Source organism: Dunckerocampus dactyliophorus, chromosome 3 (assembly GCF_027744805.1).
Source record: "Dunckerocampus dactyliophorus isolate RoL2022-P2 chromosome 3, RoL_Ddac_1.1, whole genome shotgun sequence".
Classification (NCBI taxonomy): Eukaryota; Metazoa; Chordata; class Actinopteri; order Syngnathiformes; family Syngnathidae; genus Dunckerocampus; species Dunckerocampus dactyliophorus.
Window position 1 is genome coordinate 2,592,873 of NC_072821.1, and position 17,777 is coordinate 2,610,649.

The 17,777-nt window shown below is 43.2% G+C and overlaps 1 protein-coding gene across 3 annotated transcripts in view; it reads right to left on the minus strand.

The window, feature by feature from the left end:
• The window catches only part of LOC129178096 (transcription initiation factor TFIID subunit 4-like), a 115,626-nt gene that overhangs the window by 92,930 nt on the left and 4,919 nt on the right, over positions 1-17,777 (minus strand). For 2 of the 3 annotated variants that reach the window (XM_054769878.1, XM_054769880.1), the window contains exons 3-7: positions 13,585-13,737; positions 11,506-11,646; positions 7,763-7,885; positions 7,343-7,432; positions 6,510-6,701 (exon numbers count right to left, since the gene is read on the minus strand). In XM_054769878.1, the coding sequence (XP_054625853.1) occupies positions 6,510-6,701; positions 7,343-7,432; positions 7,763-7,885; positions 11,506-11,646; positions 13,585-13,737 (699 nt within the window). The remainder of the gene's footprint in view (positions 1-6,509; positions 6,702-7,342; positions 7,433-7,762; positions 7,886-11,505; positions 11,647-13,584; positions 13,738-17,777) is intronic. The other variant, XM_054769879.1, reaches the window with a different exon arrangement.

The window sequence follows — 17,777 nt, forward strand, 5'->3', positions numbered from 1 at the left end:
ACAGTCAGGAGATCGGGAAGATCTGGGTTCGAATCTCTGTATGGGCATCTCTGTGTGGAGTTTGCATGTTCCCCGTGCGTGCGTGCGTGCGTGTTTTCTCCGGGTACTCCGGTTTCCTCCCACATTCCAAAAACATGCATGTTAGGCTCATTGGATACTCTACATTGTGCATAGGTATGAATGTGAGTGTGAATGGTTGTTTGTGTATATGTGCCCTGCCATTGGCTGGCCACCAGTGTACCCCGCCTCTCGCCCGAAGTCAGCTCGGATAGGCTCCAGCATGCCTAGTGGGGATAAGCGGTGTAGAAGATGGATGGATGGATGGATGTTGGTTTACAAAACATATAAGCGGCCCTTGCATCCTTCAATTTTTCCCTATGTGGCTCTCAGTGGAAAATGTTTGGACACCCTTGGTTTAAAGCTTGGTCTCAAAGGGTTACACCTGGAAAACTGACAAACTGCGCCGTCAAATTGGCATGTATGGTACGGTATGTGAAACCCACTGCTCCAACTGTTCAATTAATATATTTATTAGCATGAATAAGAAGCTGGTTAAGGGCTCTCAAAAGCCTCTTAAGTTTATCATACACAACAACACCAGCAAAACTGAACCCTGAATGCCCAATGTCGAAATAAACGTTGGGGCACATGTTTTTTATGACTTATTTCATTGTTTTGGTGATAGGCTAGACCGGCATGCTTGGATGTCCCAATTCTTTTGTCCATAAAGTGTATGATGGGGATTGATTTACACACATTTCTGTATGTGTGACCTACATTGCCTTTCATCCCCCCATAAGATAATATGAAGATAACAAGAAATCAAGACAGTGTGGAGAAAAAAAAAATCAGCAAAGACATAGAAGGAGCGGGGCTGTGAACGGGGGGGCCGTGCCGGGCTATTAGAGTACTTCCTTCCTGTGTAGCCGCCACAGGTCGGGCCTGGGGCTCAGCAATCCATTCCTTACCAGTTTGCTTCTTGCTGCATATTTTTTTCGCCTTGTTTTCCACTCCCTGACACATGCTATATTACTGTTCAAGGGGTGAGAAGGAAAAAAAAACACAAAAAAACAAGACTAAGGCCATCTTTTCCCCCCACAGATGCACTGCAGGGGCCTAAACGAGTGGGAGGAATTCATTCGGCACAGACAGCAAACACCCCTGGCCACTCAGCGACACACTTTGGGGAACAAAATAACACAGGTAGAAAGTTTGGAGCAATGTTTTTTAATATGCTTGAAATGGCACACATGACTACATCCTATTGTAGTTACTTTGTATCAACGCCATGCTGCAGTGCTTCTCTAATAGTGGGACGGGCCCTCCCCCCCCGGGGGACGTGAGAGGCAGTGGGAACTGTACTCATAAAATTCCTTCAAGGTTGGCAGGTCTGTTAGTGTCTTTATTCATGCTTCAACGACGCTGGTGCCAGCAACTCATACAGCGGTTTGTACAGATAAGGCATTAATATTACAGGTTCTCAATCGTATTTCAAATCCGGGCAAAAATGTTGGTGTACACTTTCGACGTTGAAAACAACGCTTGCTGGGGTTCCACTGTTCAGACAGATGTTATCAAGCCTCTCGCTTGAGGGGATAACGTACATTGTTCCCTCGCTCCATCTCGGTTCACCTTTTGCGGACTGGCTGTTTCATGGATTTTTTGGTGCAATTTTAGTGCTTTTTTTTTTTTTACAGCGTATACGCTCTTACAAGCTGAGCCTGGCCCTTTAAGAAGAATTGCATTATGGGAAGTTGAGTGTAGTAGTTATGTTTTTTATCGTAAAAATGCTGTAACAGGCCGGGCCTGATCCTTTAAGAAAAATTGCATTGTGGGAAGTTGAGTGTCTCTCTCTTCCCTCTCTCATCTGTCTGCACCGCCCATTGTTTTCTGCGTCCTGATTGGCCGTGGACCATCAATATCCTTCGCGCCGCCCTGCCGTGTCTCCTGTGTCATCTCTAGCTTGCTCGCTTGTAAATGAATCTTCAGTTCAAAGGAGGAGGACTGCAACAGGAGGAGTACCGCAGCAACATGTTTTAACAAGGATACAAAAACGCTACAGTACAGTGGAACGGCGCCAGGATGAAAAGGCAGGGTCACGGGGGTGAAATACGCATGAGTGACTTAATAATATCTCGTGTCAGACCTGTAGGTTGATCGTTACAATTCAAACGAAGGTTTGAAATTTTTTGAGTGTTTAAACAAGAGAGCAATGTGAGAAAATGTAATTGCCTGTCTGAGAAAAGTGTATAAAGTGTATGGTGTTTTTAAAGCCTTAAAACATATAGTTTGGTAAGTTGGTTACATCGCGGATTTCACTTATTGCGGGCTATTTTGGCAACCTGTGCCCCACGATAAACGAGGGAACACTGTAAATGAACATTCCTGTGGAAGAATTTGCACTAAGATGGTTTCATATTTTTCTTTATCTTGCATAACTTGTAAAAACGTCAATAAAAGAGGTGATTGAAAAATAAGTCGTATAGTCTCTTTATACTTTTGCAGTGCATAGTAGTTAAGCACAGTTTTCATTATCCCCCTTCGATTCATTTTAAAAATGTGCCAAACTGCAACTGCCCACTTGCACACAGCGTGTACTGTACTCACTTGAAGTCAAGTGTCTTCCATAATAGCCTCAGAAATGCTTCCCGCAGTACAGTGGTAGCAGAAAGCAGATTTTATTTGGCCTAATTCAACAAACTGTTGGCGAGCCAGAGGCTGTCATTTCCTAATGTTTTGTGTGATAACTTATGTTGTGTAGTTGTGTTGGTGTGTATGTGAAAAGAGTGTGAGCGAGAGAAAAGGGAAAGAGGGAGAGCGAGCGAGAGGGACCAGAGGCATGTTCTGGACATAGACTGCGGCCGGCCGCCACATTGCTTTAAAATTGACCCGGGGCTGACCTAGTTACCTCGCTTCACCCTCTGCCGGTTAATGGAGGGAGGGAGGAAGATGGGTGAGTGATGTAGGGGAAGATACACACCGACTGTGTCTGTGTGTGTGTGTGTGTGTGTGTGTGTGTGTGTGTGTGTGTGCGCAAGGACGGAAAATTGGAGAAAGACAGAAGAGCACCCTGTGGCTCTCCCGTACTCTTCTGCCCGGACCAGACTCGTCTGACCTCGCCTGACCCACTCCGTCCCACACCCAGACGCCCGTGCTCTGTGCAGTTGCATAATGACCACGTGCACGTACTCACACACCCGCAGATCTGCGCTGGTGTGAGTTGAATCAAGTATAAAACAACTTTGCTGGTTCGCTTCACTTGACGCTGCAGGTTAGCTGATAAAGTTTCAAACAAAGATGAGTGCGGCCGAGGAAAATTGCCCGTAATGCGCTTTTCCACCAGTAGGGACAGAATATCTGTCTCAATGCTGTTTCCACTGCAAAAAAGACATCTAATCCAGATGAAATATCTGAAATGAAGCTCAAAAAATACTTAATTTGGACTAACAGTTGGACCATGTTAGACCTATTTGCTTATCTTAGTGATATGTACACAAATCTGGGAGATAAAAGAACAAGAAAATTTGATTTACCCAAAGGCCATTTTTACCAAATTTACCAAATTCTTATGTAGATTGGCCTAACAAAGTAAGACACAAAAAATCATCAAAAATAAGTATTTTTGACCTCTTCACTCAGATATTGAAAACCCTTTAAGCGCCAAAGTCGCAACATTGTGACAAGCAACATTGCGACAAGCAACATTGCTGAATTCAACAAGCCATGTCTGCAAATGTGGTGCCTCGTGCAGGTAATACTTTACAACAGGAGATGGCGGACATCTGTTACTTCGATCTGACCAACTTTTTGTTTTTGACATTTCTATGGGAAGTTTCTAAGTTTATAGACATTGAAGCCCCTTGTGCATGCGGCAGCGTGTCCGCTCGCCGTTACAGTCCACACGCAGCACACTTGAGCCGATGCTCGATGATAGATATGAACTGAGAATATAATGACAATATTCATAGGTATAATAGATGGATACTTTATATCTATCTATGTAATCATAGCAGTAATAATAGCCTTTGAGCCAGCAGTGGTGTTCAAGGTCCCGCTGTAAATGACGATGGCTGGGTTAGCATGACAGATGACGCCATAATATGCACATTAGATGAGTACACTTACTCCCACCACAAACTGTGGGTCTTACTGATGATTTTTCTCTAACCATTTTCAAGCTACAACTTTTTGAAATAGTAATGTCAAAACTGAAAAAAAAAAAAAAACCTCTGGCGCCTACAGGGGTTAATTTTTTTAGCTTCTGCAGGGTCCACTACACAAAACTATTCTACCACTTTCTATCAAAGTGATGATAATCTATTTATTAAAAAGGGAGGTTGTTTTCCACCATCGCATCATGGCTACAGAACCCAGTCTGCCGAGAGGAGGTGTTGATGCATGCTTGTAAACACAAGTTAAGGGTGAAAAATGTTTTGTAGTGGTTCATTTCTTATTACACTTGTATGACAGCTAAACATGTAAAAAACTGTTACTTAATTAAAACATTCCTGTACAGTTGATAAAGGTGTTATGACGGTGACACTTTGTGACATTTCTATTTCCATTATTTCATATGGGGGGAAAAAATGGAAAGACGAACAACTAATGCAGTTAAATGGCAACATGTTGGAGCACGTAAATGGCAAATGCTCAACAGTTCCTCAACCTAAGCTTTGACTGGGAAGTCAGTGGAATACAAGAAGCTTAAAGTGTGCTGCCTTCTAATATTTTCAGGTCAAAAATACCGAGAGTCATGGCTTCACTCTATCACAGTTTTTCAAAAATGTATGTTAATTAATAAATCATGCCGTTTCGTAACTCCATACAGTCCATTATTTCCAAAATTTTACTTATTTTTTGTCAAAATGAAGCATTTTCAAGCATAACAATGGCTAAATGAGCTAAAATACAAATATAAGGCATTCAGAAGACATATTCAAGAGGCAGTGAATATGTAGTATTCTACACTGGTCACTAAGTGTCAGTAATGTTACTGTAATGTTCAGCGAGACACACAAGCACCAAAATTGATCGCCGGAACAACAGGCTTTTATTGCAGGTTTGAATGCTCTGAGAACAAGCACAAATATTATTTCTCGCGGTTAGTTGATTCCACACCCGCGACAAGTCAATTTCCACAAAGTAGGATTTAATATTAATAAATGGAATGTTTTGTAGTTGCAGCATAGAAAAACCTGTTTATGACTTTCTAAACATTTTACCATTGTTAGACCCTTGCAGACACGAAATAACACCCCTATAGTCACCTTTACACTCCTATTAGTCTTTGTTTACAATACATTGCTCAACTGTAATGCGCAGGCTATGGGATCACTGCAGGGACACATGAGCCGGCCGCCGCCTTAACCATAGCATGCTGCCGAGCTAACTAGTTAACCTCCTATTTATTTATTCTAAATTTAAGAAAGTGTTTCAAACGGAGTGGGGAAGAAGGACAAAATAAGATGCCAAAAACTACCACTTCCACACGGAATGGGAGAACAACTGGGAGAAGAACTAATTCATGTGACTCCATGCAGTGTGAAGGTAATCTAATCTAATCTCATGTAACATTACTGACGCCTAGTGACCAGAATACTACAGATAACTTATTATTATTATTATTAATAATAATTATTTTAATAATAATCCACAGTCAGCCACAAAACAGCGGACTTTTATTAATTAATTAATTAATTTAAAAAAAACTGCGAGAGTGAGGGAGCAATGGTCGAACCATGATGGCGCAAAGGAAGACTGTATGTCATTTTTTATGCATATCCTAAAAATGGCGCGCAAAAAAGCAGGCTTCTCTACAAATCTTTAAACAAACCCTGGAGCTCTGCCAACTATCTGTCAGTCAGCTCCAGACATCTGAGCTGTAAGTTTGATCATTTTAATTTTCTTCAGCGAATAAGTGAACCTAGCATGATGTTGCTGTTAAAATGTGAGTGTGACGCTCGCACTGTAGCTCACATAGCTGTGCTAGTGTTGCTAACGTTTGTGTCTTCCTGTCCCACTCCTTTTGTACAGCGTTGTATGTGATATACAGTATCTATAACGTTGGACAAGTGCATACCCACACTGCATATGTAAAAAGTGGATAAAGTGCACCAAGAAGCGCTTCTTGGTGACACACGCTGTTGGAGACAAGCGTGCACAAATGCAGCTCATTAGCATTAAAGCGACAGACACATAAAACAGTGTTTGCTTACTAAAAGCACTTTTCAACTGTTGGGCTTTCCGACATCACACTTCCAATGCATTCCAATGTGAGACCTCTGAGACACATTTACAATAGTTGAAAAATGTAAAAGCTATATATATATATATATATATATATATATATATATATATATATATAAAAAACTATAAAGAAATATTATTTTCATCCTAAATAGAAATACATGAAGTCAAAGGGGTGCTGCGTGGAATTTGTGAACTCCATTCATGAGAGCTCTAAGAGCTCAGTTCAATTAAAAAGTAGTGTGTTCCAGCTGCGTACATACCATGGCAGCTGCATGTCCCACAGCACCGGCGGTGGTGCTGACACTGTTCGGGTGGCGTATGTGGACGGTTGGCCCACTCGCAACGGCGGCGGGAGGCGTGCCGCCGGGCACCGGTTTGACTCCCTGCTGCGGGGGCTGGGTCAGCGACTGCTGACTGTTGAGCAAAGATAGCCGCAGGGCCGGGAGGCTTTTCTGTTGACGGGGCGGGGAGGACAGAAACAAAAGTTGCAGCACTTTTAGAGCAAAAACATGAAACCGTTATATCAGGATATTTCCCAGTGTACACAAACACTACATACGCCATTAGCTATTTGTGATCGGACCACTGTCACACACGCACACACACAAAGAAAATATTCCAGGCAATTTTTGGACGCAAGCGACTTAACATTGCATGACAACATGTGTTTGTAGCCGCATCGGGCGCTCTGCTGCCTTGATGTGACGCTCATCATGCTTGGCTGGAGAAACCTGCTGGCTACTGGCAGGCACGGCTACTGGGGCCACTGTCACACACAGTCAGAAATCAGGCCAGAGGGCCGTGTGTATGTGTGTGTGTGTGTGTGTGTGTGTGTGTATATCATTCTAGTGTCAGCCTTAGACATTACTAGCAACAGTGCAAAGGGAGTGTTACTTTGGGGGCTGGGGGGTGGTTGGGTCACTTTAGGAAGACATACAAAAGGGGCAGCATAGGGAACCAGAAAGGAGGGGATGATTTAAGGGTGCAGGTTAGTGATGAGATCGGTGAGTCATTTAACGGGTCATTTTTAGTGGAGCCCCATCTGTCAAAGGTTAACTCATACATTAGAAAGATGGTTAATGTAGGGTCCCACCTTAAGAAAGGGCACCAGGTAAGGCTGCGGCGAGGACTTGAGCTCCGTCTGCAGCCGGCTGGTGAACTCCTCAGGCTCGATCTTTGCATCCTTTTTTTTTTTTTATGTCACGCAGACAGGAAAGATGAACAGAACAATGAACCCCACTTCAAATGAAAGACCTTACATGATGTAAACCTAGGAGACTTAAACACGGTGCTCATCCTGTTTCCTTCCAGGCACAGCGGCTCATTATTTATGTCATTTCAAATAATAATAGGAGGGGAGGAAGCGAGGGTTTCATGCCGCCATCTACAGGCAGGAGAGGCTCACTACACCTTCATTTGTATTTGTATTTGTACTTTATTTATCCCACAGCGAGAAAATTCACTAAATTCACTAGTCAAGCCTGCCAACTCCGATTTGTTGGACGATGCTCACCAGCAGGTCCTGGACCAGAGCTTTGACGTTCTTGGAGGTCTCGGGAGACGGAGAATTGTGGGACGCCAGCTTGATGAGGGTGGCCAGGAAATTTTTACACTTCTTCACGTTCTCCTGCATTTCCTGTCATGAGAGAGACAGAAATGACCTTTTGTGTTACCAGGGATGATAATCAAAACACTGAAAATGTATCTGCAAGGTGATTTAAATGGAAATGCTGTAATTAATTCTTTCAACATCAAAGACTTATTTACACGTTTTTATAATCCAGGATGCCCAATCCCAACAACGTATTTTTACGTCTTTTATGTTTTTGTGCGCGAGAGGCAAAAAGAGGTGATGATGCAACTCTGCACTGATGCATTAACATTTCAGAGCACTTTTTTTAAGCCATAAAAAAGGCCACAAGGTGGCAGAAGTGAATTTGATAAATGTTCGGCAGGGTCATTTCAACGGAAAAATCACACATGACAGGAAGGAGGAAGTGAGAGAGTGGGGAGGAGTGTAGCGTGCAGAAGGTTACGCATTGTAGGGAAATTTTAACACATCTGCATGTGCGCACACACACACACACACACACACACACACACACACACACACACACACACACACAGTTCAGTTCCAAATGTGAAAATTGGAAATAGTTCATGGTGTTACATTATATTTGGCACAATGTTGGACCCACAATGTACGACGAAGCGCTACCGCAGGTCTTTCATCCACTCTACCTGAACGTGTTGTAGGTTTTCTCTGTTTCTCCACTGGCACTACTCTACTATTTATCCATTGCCATTACTTAGTCATTTCTACTTCTACTAAACAGTTGTTGTATAATGTGCTATATATTTTTCTTCATTTTCATGTAAATAACCCAACTACTCCAAATGAACGCGTATATATATTTTCTTAACACCCGCCTGTCAACATATGCAATTAGGGACGTCCCAATCCACATTTTTTGGCTTCCGATCCGATCAGTGTTGTTTTTTTTTTTATAGTCTTGTCGATCCAATCTGGTACTGATCGTTTTTTTATGTTTGTTTGTTTTTTTAATAATAATAAGTCCTATTCGGAGCTGAATATCGAAAGTCCTAACTTCGCCACGGTACACCGCGGACATGTCTGCATGGTGATGTTGTGTTTTCTTCTTCTTGCGGGTGGCGGGAGTCGAGTGGCAACCAGCTTTAGGCGCTTTACTGCACCTACCATGCTGGAGTGTAGCTCAGAGTTACCAACGTGCAACCGGATCGGCCTGATCCCGGGGCGGAAGCCCATATTATCCGATCTTCACCAATACAGAGGATCGGCAGCCGATCACGATCCCGAAGAGCAGATCGGGACATCCCTATGTGCAATATTATTAATTCATTTACAGCATCACTTTCCTGTTGAATACCTTCAGTGCCTACATTTATCGTACTTGGTAATCTCATACTTGACATACTTGGCTAGGTTTATGTTATAGGTTTATTGTATATTGTTTATCTTTCTTGTATGGGTATTTGGTATATTGTGGTATATTTGTTTTGGTAGCTTCCAAGTTTATAAAGCCATAGAACACAATATTCTGTGTGCCTTGAAAGATCAGTCAAAAACGTCTAAAATGGCCAGTTGTGATTGAATGAGTTATAGCCGGGGCGTTTATTCCAGAGGATGGGGCTTTAACTGGAAGCAGGCGATAGAGGAGAGAGGCTGCTATTTCCAAAATGCGAAAACTCATTACATACAATGTAACTTTTTATAACTTTATTAAAGTTTGGTGTGCATGAGAAAGTAGAAATGAAAATGTATGTAATGTCTTTGACCACATGGTCCTTCATGGTCCTCCTTCAAGTATGTTGCACAACACAGCAGCGACAGAACCAAAGTTGCAATAGCGGTAAGGAGAGTTCATGGTAAACAAGATGGTGAGTCTAGCACGCATGAGTTCCACACAGCAGACATTTTAAAGCGCATTCAGAGGTCGATTAAGCTGCTAGATGCTAACCACGTGTGATACTTTACATGCAGTTACCGCCATCTTGTGGCGTTTAAAAAAAACAACAACAACATCATCATGAGGTTGCCAACTGCCACAGAATGTTCTTTGACCTGGCACTATTTAGACACGCCGGCAGTTATTTGGTTTTGTACACCACTCCTTTGGCGACTATAAGAGACTCTGCTGTTACTTGAACAGAGGCAAGAGTATTGGAGCATTTATAGCAGGGCTGTCAAACTGAATCACAAAGGGGGCCAAAACTCAAAGCCATCCTTAGGTCGCCAAACAACCGCAAGAGTTTGCAGCTGAGGAATTGGCAGGTTACGCGTTTCCCAGCATGTTTTGTTGTGTGGTTAAAATGATCACTTTTGACTGTCTTATGCCTCTTTAATGGTTAAATTATTGTTACTTTCAGTCTGAATCTCAGCATATATATGTATAGAGTATACGTATAATATTGTGGCCACTTTTAGCCCAGTAACATCAGAGGAATCACTGAAACGTAAAAAATTGGTAAATTGTGCAGATCGTCGTAAGCATTTTGTTCTTTGAGGTCGATGAGGCACTTGCTATTTGTGTTTTTTGTTGTTTGGCACATATGGTTTATAGTATGTAACTATAATATATGAGTACTATTACATGCAAGGTTTAGTCGCTATGACTTAATTAAAACCACCGCCTCAGTAGGTGGCGCTATCCACAGTGTGATCTCAACCCCAAGGGTTCAAACTGTCAAATGACTCGGAAGTCCATATAAAATATGTTGATATTATGGTCCAAAACCCTATCAAGAAGCCACAATCTGAATGAAAAACTGCCCCAAAATTGGGTTGTGGAATCGTTCTGCGGTGGGTCGCACGCAGACAGCTCATCAAAAATGACATTACAATATGTAGCACATAACCAATGTCTGACTCTTTTTTTTTTTTTAATGTGAGGTCAAATTGGGGGTATTTTAATCATCTACTTCCTTAGTATAAACTCGTTACACAGTGATAAATGAAATATCAGATATTGTGGTCTAATTTAGTGCAATTTTCATATCAATTTTAATTCATGCATTATTCATATGCAGGCGGTCATCGGGTTCCTCCTCATTTCCTGAATAAAAACCTCTTAAATGCACTTTGGACATGCAATTATGTGTACTCACGTCTAAACAAATGACCTAAGCAATTTAAGAAAAGCAAATAAATACATTTTCTTGGTGAGCATTGGAAACTGTGGGTCCCAGGTTGACACCATTTGAGAACTCCCCCATGAGATGATCTCTTCTGCGCCCTCTCCTGTGTTTGGTGTTTTTTCGGCTTTTTTTGTGTCTTATACGCTTCTATAATGGTATCAGTAGTCATAAAAAAGCTAATGGCTAAAAATTATGAACTTATTGTCAAATCACTACGAAATTACTGTTTCTCCACTGCTACAGTACGATTACAGTTCCGTGTATAACTTCTTTTTGCGCTTGAAAGACATGAACAGTGAGATTAGCTAAAAAGTTATGTTATGTAACGTGGTCGAGTGCAGCGTCCATGTTTGCATTTTGCTGCAAGTGTGTGTCTGCATGTCCTTGGGTTGGCTTTGCTTGTGTGAATGTATGGCGTGGGCACGTGTGAGACTCTTTGTCTGCGGCCAGCTGTGAGAGGAGTCGGGGTTTGTGACACAGCCAGCCTGCTGGCAGCTGTGACAACACTCGCACCGGCCGGGCGGCGGGCGTAGGGCAATAAGAGAGGAAGAGATAGCGAAAGAGAGAGAGAAAGCAGACCTGGGACACGACAGGACCTCCAGGGGCCGTCTGCGGAGGCTGCGCGGGCTGGGAGGCGGCCTGGGCCGGGGCCTGGGGGGCCATAACCACGGGGGTCTGCTGCGGAGCCGTCACCGCCACGGCCGGCGCCACGGGGCCCTTCTGTAAAGAGCGAGGAGGGAGACAAGAGAGATAAACAGGACGTGACGCCTGGCTCGCAGCAAGGCCACGGAGAACAGGAGGCGGGCGCCGCGGCACTCCTGTCACATCTGGTGCGACGACTTCTTGGACATCGCTTAACAGACAAGGAGGACATCAGGAGGAGGAGGGAGGGGGTTGGTGACGAGCTGGAGGCTGAGAAAGGCTTTTTCTTGGTGGTTCTACACCTGACAAGCAAGACCTGCTTTTAACATTCTTAACACGAGCTAGTGGATGTTTTCCTCCACCTTTACATGTTGAGACAATATGTGAGGGAAGAAATGAACATAAAATGAGTTTAAAGCAGTCTGACACCCTTCTGTAGATCCCCCAGGGCCGTGTTCACACTGGGCACCAACATACACGTCATGTGATCACATCAGGCAGCTCCAAAACCAGGTGTGAATGAAGCTAAAATGCATAGCGTACACAACCATCTCGAGACAAGTAGTGCACAAAAAAAAAGTAACAAAAATGAGTACACCACCTCACATTTTAACAGTTTGCCTTCTCAAGGGAGAAGAACACTATAGACATGAAGGAGTAGTCAGTGTACGGCTTGTATAACAGTATAGATTTAGCATACACTGAAAATGACGCAACACACATTTTGTCTTGACTACAGCCAAACACGGTCGCAGTCGTGTCACAGTCTGGGGCTGCACGAGTGCTGCCGCCACTGGGGTGCACTGTGACGCAGAGCATGGCCGCCTTTCTTTTTATGGCGTCTTTTAAGAGTCTTTTAGCAAGCCTGCCTACAGTGGAGCATGGCTGTGGGGCTGCACGAGTGCTGCCGCCACTGTGGGAGCTGCGGTTCATCGAGCGGAAACCTGAATTCCCACATGCACTGTGACACTGTGAAGCAGTGAAACCCGGAAAATGGTCCGCGTGAGAGTTTCCCAACATGATAAGGAGCCCGAACACACCTACAAGATGACACACTCCATGCTGAGGGAAAGATGAAGGTGATGGAGTGCACCCTACTGAGCACCTGTAGGTAGCATCCTCAAGTGGAAGGAAGGAAGGTGGAGGGGCGCAAGGTGTCTCACATCCAGGAGAAGCACAGGCATTACACGCCCATATTCCAATTCCATGCCCAAGAGGATTAAGGCCGTACTAGATAACAATGATGCTCGTACTAAATACTCAAACCAGGGACACCATTTGGACATGTTCACTGTGAGGTGTAATCACTTGTGTTGACAACTATTTACACAAGAATGGCCGTGTATTGACTCATTTTCACATATACTCCTGTCCAAGCTGTACACTGACTACTCTCTAAAGTATATCCAAGTGTACTTTCCATGTATTGTCCCTTGACAATATCTAATGAAATACCTGTACTTGTTGAAATATGAGGGGCGCACTCACTTTTCTCGCATACTGTATGCCAGCGGTCCTCAATAGGCGGCCCGTGGGCCACATCCGGCCTGTCAAAGCCTTTTATTTGGCCTGTAAAACAACACCTGAGGCAGAGGTGCCCATTTATGTCATGCAATTTGTTTCCTGTTATCAGTGGCTTTGGACTGCTAAGTTTTGGTACACGGGGCTGGGGGTTCAAATCCCTCCGTGTACATTTAAAACACTTCTTTTTCTACAGACCAGATTTAGCTAGTTGACCATACATCTGCAAGTGAGCAGTCTAAACTGTCAGGTATGAAAAGCTAGCTACCTCTGGTCTGTAAAAAAGAACTGTTTAGAATGTATTCATGATAGACCAAATGAACCTCACTGGATTATTACCTACTGTCTACACTTTTTTTTTACCTATACCATCCAGCCTCCACAGACAAAACTGTGGCCCTCGGACAAACGTAATTGAGGACCCCTGCTGTGTACAGTCAGGTTTCAATAATAGGTTACAAAGCCGGAGATAGAAAAAAAATTGAGTTCTCTCACTGGGCGAAGTGCGGGACAGGAGGTAGAGGAGGAGGAGGAAGAAGAGGAAGAGGAGGTCTGAACAGCAGGGCTGGAAGGAGCGGGAGAGGGAGACGGCGCCACCTTGGCCGGGGTCAAAGGACACTGCCTGGTGGTCTGAGAGGTCACTGTCGACTGTGGCAAGCAGAGAGAGAGCGAGAGAGAGAGAGAGGAAAGGGAATACAGAAAAGGGAGAAACAGAGAATAATAAGAATATCAGTACAAATACAATTAAAAGGTTTAAAAAAGGGGGGAAAGGCAACGGAGAGCTTAAGAAGAAAGCAGCAGGAAAGGTTTAAAGGTCAAAAGGGCAGGCAAACGGTCTACTTGATTGATGACAAAACATCACGAACGACACCAGCTTTTAGCTAGCTAGCAGACGCAGCAAGGTTGATGGAGAGAAGTAAGCAGTTTCTGTTTTGTTGCGAGGCATAATTTGCTATCCGCTGCCCCCACACAACAGAGGAAGGACAGGGAGAGCTGGCAGGAAAAAAGAAACACACACGGAGAAAACATTTTTGGAGACATTTTCACCAACACACATTCTTTTTGCAACCAAACCCTACTGTGCATAACAACTTTTAAAAGTCATCCGTAATAAACACATTGAAAATAAGATTAGGACACAGCGTAACTCTTCCACTCCTGAACTACTGCACGCAAAAAGCTGAAAATGTGTCAAAACACGTACCCCTGGTGTGTTGCCTAGGGATGTCCCAATCTACATTTTTTGGCTGCCAATCCGATCCCGGAACTTTTTTTTTTAATAATATGCTTTGTTACTAAATACCATGATTTTGATTGACTTGAAATGTCTCCAACAGCTCAATACACTAAAAAATAAAAAAAAAAATGGAACTTTAAGGTGTTTAGGCGAACCAGCATGAAACTTGGTACATATCTTTAGGTGACTGGCAAGCATGCGTCTCTGCAATTTTAGCAAGATTGGTTGAAAAACATGGCTGCCATCAATCAAAATATAGTTGCATGGGCACCTCTAGTACTTAGCAACATTGTCCTCCAGCCATTAACCACGAACAACCAATAGGGGCGCTGCAAATGTCTTGCACGTACACAAACTGAACTGTGGAGGGAGGAGGGGGAGTTTTTGCCTGCGTTAAAAAGTTTTGCAAGATCCAAAATGTGCTGAAGTGCTTAGGGAAGTTGGTGTATGAGAGACAAGGCACTTGGGTGGGGGTTGATGTATGTGAGTGAAGCCACAGGGTGCATCTCACCTCCGGCTACGCCACACTGTCGCCATATCCCGCTACTTCTCCTCGTACACAGGCACCAAAGCCTCGTTAGCTTTTTTTTTTTCTTTTTTTAAATAATCAAGCAGTTGGGATGATGAATGATTGAAGAAGCATGGAAGGAAGGAAGCTCAGGATGCCTTCTCCCCTCGGGGGTTTTGCGGTAAAGACTGACAGGCCCAACAGTGCAGGTTGAGCTCTGGGAATAAACACCATTCCCTTTCATTTCCACCCCACCCCGCTCCTGCTTTTCCTGATGAGGGGGCAACAACACGCCGACCTGCTAATGTGTCACCGGTGTTGTCAGAGGAGGGGCTTCCTGACGTCAGGATGGGTAAAGGTGTCAGCTGGGAGAGGTTATTTTGTCTTAAAAACATAATAGAATAAACTGTTTTAACTGAGAAATACTGTGCAAAAGTGTCATCATTTCTAATTTTACTGCTTAAAACTCTGCACATTATTATCATTATAATCATAACTGAATTAAAAGCGATCAATATTGTATTTTGAAGGTATAATTATTTTTATACACATCTTATATTGTGCGCATCAGGTGTACCTAATGGTGTGGCCAGTGAGTGTGTACGTTTGTATGGTTTACAAACGCTGTAGAATGCTGCCCTCTAGTGACCGACGGGTGCATTTGCATTTATTTAAAGAGACACAAAGGACTCAAACTAATGCACTCTTGACAATTTTGCCCCTTCGTTATTCAATTTAAATAATTATTTTTTTGGTTAGTAAAAACGTAAAATAAATGGACTAATATCCTTTAAATCAGGAGTTTCCAAACTTTTTCCAACGAGGGCCACTTTGATATTTTGTAAAGGAACACATATTCTAAGAAGTTATACATACTTCTAGAAAACCTCAGCTTAGTGATATAGGTGAAAAAGCCTATTATTAGTATCAACCTTGCTCTTTCTTCCCCCATTTTTGCTGTTGTTTTTTTTCATTTTCCAAATATTTCAACTTTTTGCAGATGCTGTGGAACTCTCGAACTCTCACTGGATCGGTTCGCGGCCGAGTGTGAAGCGGCCGGGATGAGAATCAGCACCTCCAAGTCCGATTCCATGGTTCTCGCCCGGAAAAGGGTGGAGTGCCATATCCGGGTTGGGGATGAGATCCTGCCCCAAGTGGAAGAGTTTAAGTACCTCGGGGTCTTGTTCACGTGTGAGGGAAGGATGGAGCGTGAGATCGACGGGCAAACTGGTGCAGTCTGCAGTGATGCGGACTCTGCATCGGTCTGTTGTGGTGAAGACGGAGCTGAGCCAAAAGGCAAAGCTCTCAATTTACAGGTGGATCTAAGCTCCTACCCTCACCTATGGTCATGAGCTTTGGGTGAGGACCAAAAGGACAAGATCGCGAGTACAAGCAGCCGAAATGAGTTTTCTCCGTAGGTAGGGTCGTTACAACTCCAGCATCGTAACTCTGCTCTTCTCAACAAGCAGCAGGTCCTGCTGTGCCCACACCCTCCACATCATGCAGAACCAGAGAGTACAACATTTTAAACATATACAAAAGTCGGAAAAGTGGGAAATGTGGGATAGGGCCCTTTAAATACATTTTATTCTCTTACTCCTCATTTGGAAATGTAAACATTTGTCTTCTGTGACAACAAAGTAGCTTTGTGTTCGACAAAAAGAGAAATGATCCATTCTGAACAGACCACGAAATGATTGATTGTAAAAATGAAATGGTAGCCCAATAAAGACCTGTAATATAAAAACAATTTTACAACGCTGTAAAAAACATTTACAACTTTATGGTCTGTCTGTAGTGACTCTGACGAGTCTGTATAGTGGAGCTGTCTTCACCTTTTATTGTCCGCCTGTATAGTGGAGCTGTCTTCACCTTTTATTGTCCGCAATTGCGCTAAAATCATCACTCATCTTCAGCCTTCTGACAAGTGATCATTTGCAATTATTCATTTGACCAATTAAAAAGGACAAAATGTGTCATAAAGATGACAACAGAAGGCTGGCCAAGTGCATATTAGCTGGCTGTCCTTTTTTTTTTGTTACATGAGTGATGTATCCACAGGTGATAATAAGCAAAATCCCATGCATGATTCAGTAGATCATTAACTGGAAGAGCCTATAAAGTCATTAGGCAGCCTCAGCGACATTAATTCACCTTTTAATCACGGCCAATACATACAATAATATTAACGAGCATTCATTTGCCCTAATTACACTAGTCTTTGTCACGGCCCAATTAAGGTGCGGAAAAGAGTTGTCCCCATAATAATGAAATACAGTCTAATTAGCGCGGATTTAATTTAACAAAAGGTCACCGGATTAACCCGCACCCCTTTCTGGTGATAAGGTATCTCTTCGTTGTTGTTTTGCAGTGAAGAAATAATTTGTTCCAGGGTCAAAATGAGTAAATAACATGTTAAACTGTATGCCAATTAATAATGTTATTTCTTTGGATATACTTGTGTTTATCGCCACCAAAGTGCTGCCGTTTGTTTGTTGGTTAGCGGGACGGCGCTGACAAAAAGCTCAACAATTACCATGAGACTTGGTGAGGAAGAGCAGCGTGGGCCAAGGAAGAATCTTTTCAATTTTGGTGCAGATCCAGACTTATTTATCAAACGAGTCAATAATGCATGAAGCTTAATGACAGACTTCAGGCACAGGCAGGAGGTGGGTATCTATTAAAGGGTGTTTAATTTGGCGCTGATCCACTTAGGACTGTTAGGGTGTGGCGGATGTCTGCTTCCTGCTGAATGCCAGTCTAATGATTTTCAGGACAAATAGTCGCACAAAAATGTAGACTTGAGACACAGCGGTAGAGTAGCGCAGGTGCACTCATCGCTGTCCTGGCTGCTCAGTACAATATGGCTAAAGCAAGGACAAGTCAACAACATTGACAACCTAAGAATAATTGAATATATGCTAGCCATATGACAGGTGCGCC